Source organism: Alexandromys fortis, unplaced genomic scaffold (genome assembly GCF_014885135.2).
Source record: "Alexandromys fortis isolate MF-2015 unplaced genomic scaffold, M_Fortis_MF-2015_v1.1 scaffold_41, whole genome shotgun sequence".
Lineage (NCBI taxonomy): Eukaryota > Metazoa > Chordata > Mammalia > Rodentia > Cricetidae > Alexandromys > Alexandromys fortis.
In genome coordinates this window covers 1,922,560-1,934,649 of record NW_026067923.1, presented here as the reverse complement: position 1 = coordinate 1,934,649, position 12,090 = coordinate 1,922,560, and the positions used below count along the sequence as shown (strand labels likewise).

General features: G+C 40.9%; 1 protein-coding gene across 1 annotated transcript in view; it reads left to right on the top strand.

Annotated features, from left to right (window-relative positions):
* Spata16 (spermatogenesis associated 16) overlaps positions 1 to 12,090 on the top strand; it is a 252,045-nt gene that overhangs the window by 174,851 nt on the left and 65,104 nt on the right. Inside the window, exon 5 of the mRNA XM_050142057.1 lies at positions 9,941 to 10,088. Within this exon, the coding sequence (XP_049998014.1) occupies positions 9,941 to 10,088 (148 nt within the window). The remainder of the gene's footprint in view (positions 1 to 9,940; positions 10,089 to 12,090) is intronic.

Genomic DNA, 12,090 nt, shown 5'->3' with positions numbered 1-12,090 from the left:
CCCTTTCATGTCCAGACTTTTACGTTGGTTTAACTTAACGGCCCCCAGAACCAAATGTCTCTCTCTGCAGTCAAAAAATTCAAAGAAAACACAACATGCATAATCCAGACTCTCTGTATATATTCTGTCTTTACATGGCTTTTTATTATTCTATTACTTTTCAATATTTATTTTATTATCTTTACTCCTTTAACCTATGACTGTTTTTTATATCTGTCTGTACTCTTTTTCCTCTCTCTCGCAAGACTGCATACATTTTAAAACACACTGTGACCCATTTAGAGGTCTTTTATTGTCCTATTGTGTATCTGAAATACTATCCTGACAAGGAGCATTTAAGAATGATAAGCAGTGTGGTGGCAGTGGCCATGGATGCTGTCTCTGCCTTTCTTGACCTTTCAATATGGCAGAGGTACGTTCACAGCCTCTGCAAATCGAGTCCTGCTCACTGCCCCAGCTCCAAGGATGCAGCAAGTCTATGTCACCATTAACCAATGTAGCACACTGCTCACAAACCCCTTTAAGTGCAGGACCTCCTGAAAGACTCAAGAGTTCGACTAGCACAAACCAGGAAGCCACCATTATTTTAAAGAAGCCACATCTCTCCTTGTGGCCAGCAAACAGAGCCTTTCTGAAAAAAATGTAGCTACTAAGAAGTTGTGCTTAACTCTGTTCTTTTGTGTCTAGCATTCCTTCCCAAGCTATCTCAGTTTTTATGTGGGTGTAGTTGCCCCACACTGGCGCCATTTGTTAGCAAAGATGGCACTTTGGTTTACACACTGCCCAGACCCCAATAATCACACAGAAACTAAATTAACTGCAATATTGTTTGACGTACTAGCTCAGGCTTCTTATTAAGTCCTACATCTTAAATTAACCCATCTCTATTATTCTGTGTATCATCACAAGGTTCCAAGATGCCATGTAGCTGTCCAAACAGAAAGACGCCTTGATAGATGATAGAGTATTTTCTTTAATTTGCCAAATGTAAATAGACTAAATATTCTTGCTTGATAACTGTTTTGTATATGCAATTTTATAATGTTAAAATTAAAACCTTCCTTTTTATTTAGACAGAAAGGGGAAGATGATGTGGGATTCCCCTCTGTATGATATGAATGTTTTATTACCATTGGTTTATAAAGAAGATGCTTCAGCCTATAGCAGGGCAGAATATATCCAGGTTGGAGGAGATACAGAGAGAGAGTAGGCAGAGTCAAGGAGATGCCATGGATCTGCAGAAGCAGAAAGACACCCAGAACCTTACTGGTAGGCCACAGCCTCATGGTGATACACAAAATAATAGAAATGGGTTAATTTAAGATATAAGAGTTACTTAATAAGAAACCTGATGTAATAGAACAAACAGTGTTGTGATTAATACAGTTTCTGTGTGATTATTTGAGTCTGGGTGGTCAGGAAACCAAAGCACAATCTTCGCTTACACCCAGATATGTCATTTCTGGACATATACCCAAGGGTTCTATATCCACAGAAATGCTTGCTTTTCCATGTTGATTGCAACTCTATTCATAATAACTAGAAAATTGAACCAACCTATATGTCCAGCAGCTGATGAGTGGGTAATGAAGATCTATACACATCCATACACAATGAAATTTTATTCAGCTCTAAAGAAGAAACAAAATTACAGAATCTGTGAGTAAGTGAATGGAACTAGAAAAAGAGTCATGTTGAATGAGGTAGCCAAGACTCAGAAACACATACACTGCGTGTTCTCTCTTTAAAATTCTATTTTTAAAATTGGTTTAAACATATAAGAGTCTTATGAAAGACAAAGTTAAGACTAATTTACAACAACCACACATAGACCAGTAAAACTGATAATCAAAAAGAAATGACCAGTTCCTGTACAAATGCAGTACCCAAGATGACACATATTTTGAACAATATACTAAAAAATTAAACACAGCAGCATGTTGAAAATCACCGTCATCAAATGGGATTCATTTCAGAGATGCAAGGATGGCTCAACATATACAAATATCAATGAACGTGATACAACCAATAAACACGATAAAGACTAGTGGAAACGTGAGCTAGTGCGGTCGCCACGGAAATCAGTACGGTAGTTTCTCAAAACCTGAAAAGTAGAATTAGCCTATGATATGATCTAGCTACACTGCTCCTGAGAATATATCAGAAAAAATTATACTAACACAGGGATACTAACACAAAACTTATCCTAAATGCCAATCAGCAGATAATGAATTTATAAATGTGGTGTATCTAGACAATGCATTTTCATTCAACTGTAAGAAAAATGAAATTACTTCATTTTCAGAAAAATAGACAGAATTGGAGATTTTCCTATCAAACTAAATAAGACAGACTCAGAAAGACAAACATTGCGTGATTTCTCTCGTGTGTACAATATAGACTTAAACATATCTGTGACTTGAAAGTAGAATAGGGAAATCTGTTAAGGAGGAAGGGGTCTAAGAGGAGGGAGATGGAAATAAGAAGGGGAATGGGAGAGGAGGGAATGGCATGCTTTCCTTCACATGTGCAATCCAACTGTAACTATATATATATATATGACAGGTGGGGTGAGGAGGCAGAGAGAAGCAGAGGGGTGTTATTAGGGATGAAAAGGAGACCAACAAGAAGAAGCAAGGCAATAGAGTGCTGGGGTAAAAATAAGAAAAGTTCTAATCTACACATTTGTGAAATTTTATAATAAACTGTTACACTAATTTTTAAAGTTGATCATTAGGAGTGCTAGCAGGATGTCATCTGCTGCCAAGTCTAAAGACTTGAGTTTAATCCCCAGGACCTACAAAGGGAAAAGAGCTAAATACTGACTCCTGCCTGCAAACTGTCCTCTGACCTCCACACAATGTTATGTCTCTGACTCTGTAGCTCTCTGTGTCTTGTTTTTCTGTGTGCGACTCTTTCATATATTAAATAAATAATAAATATATTAAAAATATTTGAAGCAGTTGATGACTAAAAGCAGGATGAAGAGCAGACCCCATCAATAAATATCAGTCTGCCAGTGACCCACTCTTATATGTAAGGAGACCCAATCTCTGCACGAGAAACCAATATAAAACTAATAAAGCAAATCATCAAATTAAAAATCATCAAATACAAAAATTAGTAGCACTACTATACTCCAATAGCAGATTGTTCAAATTAGAAATGAAGGGAATCATATCATTTACAACAGATACAGATGCTCAATAAAATTTCTATGAACAAATTTAACCAAATAGATGAAATATCTCTACAAAGAAAACCAAAATATGGATGCAAGAAATAAAGGAATCACAGGAAAAGAAACATATCTCGTATGGATGGACTGTAAGAATCAATATTGTTGAAAATGTCCATAACACAAAAAATATTTACAGAGTCAATGAAATCCCCATCAAAATACTAGAAATCTGAAAAGTTGTACCCCGCCATCTGCATGTAACTAGAAGACATTACACTGCCTGACTTCGAAATGTCCCACAGAGCTGTAGCCACTAGGAGAGCACACTGTATTGGCATACAAGCGGACAGAACAACCGAGGGAACAGACAGAGAGGCTGGAAGTCAACCTGTGTATCTACAACCAGCTCTTTGTTGATACAGGTGCTAAGAAGCCATAGGGAAGAAAAGACATTCTTTCCAATAAACACAGTAGCAGCCATGACTTCCCTTCTGTTCAATGGCTTTTAAGCAACCAACATGTGAGTGCCACTTACTGCACCTGTACTGTGACCTTACCATGGTGGTCATTGTCACGGTTTGGAAATACTGCATCTTGATATGACTGTTTAATTGCTTCCCTCCTTCTGAAGCTTGATCAATATAGATTGAATAAAAAAGAAGAGGAACAAATGATCTAAGATTATTTAATAAAGCCTCAAGGAATCATATTAGTTTATATTTACCTGAGATTCTATACAATACATAGATTTTAAATTTATATATTTGTATGTATATATGTATGCATGTATTTATATAAGGTAGTCCCCACAAGAACAATGGACTAACCAAAAAACTCAGTATCAGACAAAACTTTTCAATGGTTGCCATGTATTCAAGTGGCTCCATCAAGAGTAGAGACCACTATGCAGGCCTTGGTCGCTTTTCAGAGGTTAGCAGGAGGCCCTGTTGCAGAAAACAAGGCACACTGAGGACACAGAACTCAGGTAATTTGAACTGGATGGGTCCAAAAAGCCCCTTTCTTGCAGTCTAGCCTCTGTGGTACCAGAAAATAAAATTTTCAATTTTAATAAAGTATGTAGGCTGAATTTTTCCTAGATTGTTCCATTAACCAGCTACCCAATAATGTAATTACACTAAGTAGTATATGAAATATTGCTCTATTCCTTTACCAGAGCAGCGTGAGGCAAGTTCAATGTCAAAAGACTGTCTCGTCCTAGAAAAAAGCAAAACACGGCAAGGATATTTCAGGATCCAATGAACGCAAGAACAACCCGTATTCTCATTTCTACTCTAGAGTAATTATCGTTTTTCCTTGGTGTTAAAATAATTTTCTCCAAGCATTATTCCCTCTGGAAATGTCTTCCTTTTATTCACTGCTTTGCTCAGTTGTGAGAAAAGATCTCTCTCTTGTAGCCAAGGCTGTCCTTGAACCTCTGTTCCTCCTGCGTCTACCTCCTAAGTGATGGGATCACAAGCACTTACCACCATGCCCTCTTGAGAGCTCATCTCTCATTCAGGAGTTGTATAAGTGGTCTGCTCACTAGCCCACTCCCTTAGGTGTCTCTAGGATGGAGAACATGGAGACAAAAATGTGACCTATGTTGGTTCCCAGTAGGAAGTCTGCTCTCCTAGAAACACACACACAGCAAGGCCCGAATGCAAGGCCTGAAGCAGTGAGCCAAGGGCACAGATCTGCCAAGGAGTGGATCACGCTGCCTCATGTAAACCACACTTCTGCCACTTGCAGCAAAGCTGGTGAGTGTTGTTGGGCATGTGCCTTGCCATCCTTGCTGTGAGATGGCTTAGTCAAGCTACCCTGCCAGCAGTCTCTTACAATGCCAGCAATTGGAAAAGAAAAGGGATGGAGAGTGTTCACTCCCATCCTGTCCTGATTGTGATCTTGCTAATGTCTCCCTAGAAGCAAGCTGGAAGATCAAATACCTTCACTGATTTTTTTTCAGCCAGAATTTAAGACAAAATGCCCACTTCCAGGATATTCAGTAAGACCAATGGAAAGCCTCGAAGGTGTTAGAAATTGTTAGACCATTGTCCCCTCTCTACAGTCAAGTAAAGTGTTAACGTGCAGTGTCTAAGAATAAAACCATATTTGGAAATGGGCTCTTTGAAAGGAGGGCTAGGTTAAAATGAGATCTAGGTTAAAATGGACCAGTCCAATAGGAGTGGGGTCATAAAAAAGAAGATTAAGACACATAAAAAAAAATGGGAATGTATCACAGGCATCAGGCAGATAGCTCACATTCAGGAGGCCCTGGATTTGATTACAACACCAGATATACACTCACAAGAAGAAAGAAAAGGAAATAGAAGGAATCTGATTCGAAGACACAGGAAGGAAACAGCCATCTCCAAGATAAAAGGGGAGGCCTCCCTAGACACCAACACTGCTGGCCCTCAGTCTTGGGACTCCAGCTTCCAGAGTGGTGAGAATATGAACTTCTGTTGTTCCAGCCAGTCGCCTTCTGGTCCTAGCTGATTAATAAGGGAGTCAACAGCTTAAATAAACAGTAAAACCGAGTTCTGACCTTAAACCCAAGATCTCAGGTATCCGTCCTCTGGTTCCACATCATTCCACGTGCATCTACAGTGGCTTCAAACCCACTTGGTCTAGAAAAGGCCTCCTGGGGCTGGTTCCAGCTCTGAGTCCAAAGGAGCACAACACTGAAGGAAGTATTTCTGTCTTTGCCAGACTTTACCAGAGTCTTTACTCATCTGAATCTATAAATTCCAGACTTGCCTGTGTTGACCTGATTAGGCTTCCAAAGATGGTCCAGGACGTAGCAATCACAGCCTCACCACACATCCACAGCAAAGGGCAACTCCCCCTGAGTGACATCCAACAACTCCATTGCACAACCCCCTTTAGTGCCTTGCACTTGGAAAATCAGTGTTATGGACAATCTAAGAGGAAAGAGAGAATTTGACATCATAAGAAGCAAGGCTTTTTTATGTGGACAACATTAATGATCATGGAAGCCATTTGAAGTCACCGAGGAATGGAACAAGCAATGACTAAGTTCAGTTAGGGTACTTGATTTAAGATCAACTTCACAGAAGTTCCTGGGTTTGAAGAGCTAATATTGTGAAAATGGCTATTCTGCCAAAGCCAGTGCACAGATTCAACAGAGTCCTATAAAATCCCGTATCATTCTTCACAGGTTCAACAGAGTCCCTACAAAATCCCATATTGTTCTTCACAGAAATAGAAACAAGCAATTTTAAACTCTGTGTGAAAACACAAAAGATCCCAAATAGTCAAAGCAATCCTGATCAAAAGAAGAACCATACCAATTTCAAGTTATACTATAGAGCCACGGTTATAAAAACAGCATGGTACTGGTGTAAGAACAGATCAGTGTTGGGCAGAATAGAGGACCCAGAAATGATCTCATGTGGCTACAGCCATTTGAGATTCTACAAAAATGCCAAAAACATACATTAAGACAACCTTTTTAGCAAATGGTACTGGGTAAACTGGATATCCACATGTAGAAAAATGAAGCTATATCCCTATCTCTAACCCTGGATGAGAAGCAAGTACAAATGGATCAAAGTCCTTCAAAAGACCTGCAACTTTGACGTTGTTAGAGGGGAAATTAGGGGAAAGACCTTAAGGTGTCAGAATAGACAAGCATTTCCTGAATACTCACTCCAGTCCCTCAGCAGGGCCAACAACTGACAAGTGGGACTTCGTGAGATTAAAAAGCGTCTCGTGGCACACTGTGAAGCAAGTGAAGAGACAAGAGAGGCTGCAGAAGCGTAGACACCCTCATTGTCTATGTAGCTGACAAAACTGAGACATAGAACATACAAAGAACTCAAGCTGCAGAAAGAGAAATCAAACAGTCCAGTCAGTTAACAGATGACTGAAATGAAAGGAAAATCCTAGAAAGATGAAATGCAAACAGTCAATCGAGCATGAAAACACATGCCCACCTCCACTGGCCATGCATGAAAACACATGTCCACCTCCACTGGCCATGCATGAAAAAACAGGTCCACCTCCACTGGCCATGCATGAAAAAACAGGTCCACCTTCAGTGGCCATGCATGGAAACACGTCCACCTTCAGTGGCCATGCATGGAAAAGCACGTCCACCTTCAGTGGCCATGCATGAAAAAACAGGTCCACCTTCAGTGGCCATGCATGAAAACATGTCCACCTTCAGTGGCCATGCATGGAAACACGTCCACCTCCACTGGCCATGCATGAAAACATGTCCACCTTCACTGGCCACCAGATAAATTCACACTGAGAGCCCATCTCACCCAAGTCAGATGGTGGCTGTCAAAAAAAGAAATAGCAGCAAATTCTATCAAGGATGTGGGTGAGGAGGACTATCCACGGCTGGCGGGAATGGAAACTTGCTCAGATACCATGAAAATCAGTGTGGAGGTCACCCAAAACAACCTGAAACTGAACTACCATATGAGCCAGCTATGCCTCTCCCCGGTATCCAGAGAGACACTTGCAATCTGTGTTCATAGCAGCATGATTCATACCAGGTTACAAAAACAAGCTCTGCCCAACAGCAGAGGAATGGATAAAGAAAATGTGCTATTTTTTGCACAATGGATTTTTGCAGGAAAATGATTGTGACTGGAGATAATCGCATCAAGCTGAGTCAGCCTCGGAAAAACTAAGGCCACATTTTCTCCTGTTTTGAGTCTTACTTACATGTCAAGATACATAAAATCATGTAAGCTGTTGATGACAGGAAAGGAGGGGATTCACAAAAGATGAGTAGTGCAAAGTGGAGTGGGAGCATGTGTGTGTCGGGGGCAGGAGTATTCACAGTATAGCATATACTTACATGAAAATGGCCCATGTAGGGTGTAGGGGAACTGACCCTGCCCCTTGCCTGAGCGGAGCAGCCCTGGTGGCCTGGACTGACCAGTTCAACTACTACCCAGGCCCACATCCTGGGTTGGCTCACCCAAACATCTACCCCATCTAGGACCTGCTGGAGCTCATGAAGGGACTGGTCCTGTAGAATGGTAACCACTGGGCGGCAGCAGGTTTTCCGAGAGGCATTTCCGTGAGGATCCAGTGATAATGATTGTGTACCAGAAACCAGAGGCCTTGAACCAGACCAGTGGCTCATTCCAATGAACATTTGCAAGTAAAATTGATTGGATGAAAGGGTATAATGCGTGACACACCGCAGCTCTCAATGCTACCAGTACAGATGAAAAGGAGTTGGAGAGGCAGGACAAAGGAGAGAAGAGGTTTTTATTGTTGTTTTGGTTTTGTTCTTTTGTTTTTAGGTTTTGCGTGTGCGTGTGTGCGTGTGTGCGTGTGTGCGTGTGTGTGTGTGTGTGTGTGTGTGTGTGTGTGTGTGTGTGTGTTTGAGAGAGAGAGATTTGTTTTATTTTGGTTTGGTTTGGTTTGGTTTTTTAAAATTTTTATTTGAGAAGCTGTTGCAGGGGGGAGGGGCGGATATGAAGGGATTGGGAAGTGAGCAGAATTGGGGTACATATGTGAAATTCCATAAAGAAATTATGGTATATATATATATGTATATATACATATATATACATACACACACACACATATATATTTTTGTTTTGTTTTGTTTTTCAAGACAGGGTTTGTCTGTAGCTTTGGAGCCTGTCCTAGAACTAGTTCTTATAGACCAGACTGGTCTTGAACTCACAGAGGTCCACCTGCCTCTGCCTCCTGAGTGCTGGGATTAAAGGTGTGCACCACCACTGCCCGGCTTAAGTATATTTTTTAAATGGTCCATGTAACACTGCAGAATGAAAAAAATCTTCTTGCTTTTCACCTTATTAATGCTCTCAAAACATGACGTTGATAATGATATAATTTGTTTGCTGGGTTCTCCCCCACTATTATGCAACTCCAATCTGTTGGTTTTCTTATTCGTTGTAGATAATCTTTTCAGGGGAACTTCTTATTCTTATAAATATATATGGCCTTTTAATAGAATATGTTTTTATGCTATTTTCAGAAAAATGGGGTAGCTATAGACATTCTTTTAATTCAATCTTCAAGACTCCTTTAGAATGAAAGTTGTAGGAAAAGAATAAATGCTCTTTAAAATTCGTGATGGTCCCTTTTTTAATCTGTTATAAGTGTGCCATGGCCTGTTTAAAAGAGGAAGCTGAGAGGAAGGGCAAGGTCCTAGCAAGAACTGCATGTGAGCAGAGGTAATTCAAAGACCCATCTTGCACAGCTGAGTTCATCTGTCACCTGTGATCTCAAGGTAAAGATACTTTGCTGGGAAAACCGAGAAAGACTCTTATTACTAAAAGCTTTCCCCAGCAGTGGGAGAAGAAGAACATGTGTCCTTCTTTTAAAAATAATTCAGTACAGGTGGCTCAGACTATTTTTTTAAGTGTTTTGTATAACTTGATCCACCAATATCTGTTCACGAGTAGGCTGGCTATAAGGCTCTACCTGTGAATTTTGTTTTCTAAATCAAGTAGAGAAAATGACACTTTGAAAAACAGAATTTTTATTTTTTATCTTAAGACAGGCTCAGGGTACAGGTGGCTGTTTACAAACTTTCTTCAGTTAATTGGATTTCTTAACATGAAATAGTATTTTCAAAACTAATTAAGTTACATTCTAATGAATATTTAAGACCAAAATATGTTATCTTTGCTGTACAGTATATAGATTTTTAAATCATCCATAAAGGCAATTATATTTTTTACATTCTCAGAAAATCTTATGCCATTAGAGCTGCTAAGTGGGTCGTTTGCTTCCTCCCAGGCCATGATTGAAGAAGCCATCACCAGAGCCGAGGCCTTCTCAGTCATGTACACGCCCTTTGCAACAAGAATAAGGGCTGATAAAATAGAGAAGGTAAAGGAGGTGTTCGTCAAGACTCACCCTGCCTACGTGGACTGTATCTACACAGGTGAGCTCCTCGTCGCACACTCGGCTGATGCTCTGCCGCCATGGCAACCAGCACAGAGCTCTGTGTGGCTTGTTGGTTGCTTCGACTTGCAGGTGTAGGCTTTAATCTAAAGAGTTCAAATGTGAGCTTGTTTTTAAGACTTAAGTAGTGCCAGCCTTCATTTCAACACAATATACTGTGTATGGTCACAACTGTAGACATTTGAAGGAGTAAATCTAGAAACTTCTAAGGTTTTAAAGAAAACACAGCGATGTAAAGACTAGTGACAGAAAGCTGCCTTGTCCCAGTCCCTTTCCCTGCTCCCAGCAATTAGTGTTTCCTTGAAAACAGATTTTTTTTTATTTTTATTTTTTTTACCAAAGGCATGCTGCTTGAGTTTCCCACCTTCTACCTCATCCCTCACCTCCCTTTTTCTCTAGAAACCACAGATACCTGCTTCACTTACTTTTCTTGAGCAATGGAGAGGCTTATTTGGGCTCATGGTTCAAGAGAAAAGTCCAACGTGGCAGGAAGAACTAGGGCCAGATGTAGGGGTGGGGGTGGAGAGAGGGAGGGGAACTGGTAATAAGCCTCAAGGCCTCCTCTCCCCCCCCCCTCCGCCCCCAGTTTCTCACTTCTCCAGCTAACTTTCTCCTCCCAAAAAAACAGCGCCACCAGACGGAGGGAGGCCTGGTGTCCAAAGCTGTAGTTCCCTGAAGGATGTGGCCCATCCAAACCACAGCAGCATGGCAGAGGACAGGGACTGGGGGCACTGCTTTCCCTCCTTTCCATTTGTAAAGTCTCTGCTTTTGTTCCCTCGGCAGTATCTGCCAAAGTGGTTTTGGATTAGAAGAAGTTTTATACATACATACCAAACAAAACTACGCTCAGCAATGCCTGCCAGGTGAAGCAAGGCCTCCAAAAGCATGCACCTGCTGTCCCGGCATCAAATTAAGAAATAATCTTTTTCTTTCCTGCTCCTGGAGGCTGACGCTTTGATTTATGAGGTTAATAACAAGTCTATTATTGATCACTTTTAAAGTATCAGGTACTCTGCATTTGCCCTCTTGTTGTTCCCATAATTTATGGGGAAAGATGATCTACTTTAGAAACAAATCAGTAACAGGAAAAGACGAATAGCCCTCTGAAGGTTCCCCAGCCAGACTGATGACAGCCGGCCTCAGATGGGAATCTAGTTCTGGTCCTTGAGCCACAGGCTTCTAGATTGCTGGTTTTTATCCATAGTGCCTCAGTGCTCCAGAGAAAAGGTAGTAAGCCCAACCATTGACAGCTGAATCATAAATCCCTAAAGACCAGGGGAATTTTAGAGGACAAAAGAGGAATTGGATGTAGAATTCATGCTACAGTGAACATTGATCCTGGTGTAGTGAGTTTGAGCACTCTCTTAAGCATTCAACAGAGGACCCAAGAAAACAGCTATGCAGGAGAAAGCAGTCATCACACAAGCCCGGCAACCCATGTGAAAGCAGGGATCTAAAAGCCCAGTAGTGTTGCAGTGACATAAGGTGACAGGAGACTCCCCGGAGAGCTTCCAAGCCAGCTATCCAAATAGAAGAGAGACTATACCTCACACCAGGCTGTAGAAGACTGCCACCCTCGATTGACCTCCGCTGTGCACACATGTGCTGTGACACACACGCCCACACACATACTCAAAAACAAACTTTTATTTTTTATTAATTTTTATTGAGCTCTAGATTTTTCTTTGCTGCCCTCCCTGACTCTCCTCTCCCCTTCAACCCTCTCCCAAAGTTTCCATGCTCCCAGTTTGCTCAGGAGATCTTGTCTATTTCTACTTCCCATGTAGATTAGATCCGTGTATGTCTTTCTTAGGGTCCTCATTGTTGTCTAAGTTCTCTGGGATTGTGATTTGTAGGCTGGTTTTCTTTGCTTTATGTTTAAAAACCACTTATGTGTGAGTACATGTGATAATTGTCCTTCTGAGTCTAGGTTACCTCACTCAAAATGATGTTTTCTAGCTCCATCCATTGGCCTGAAAATT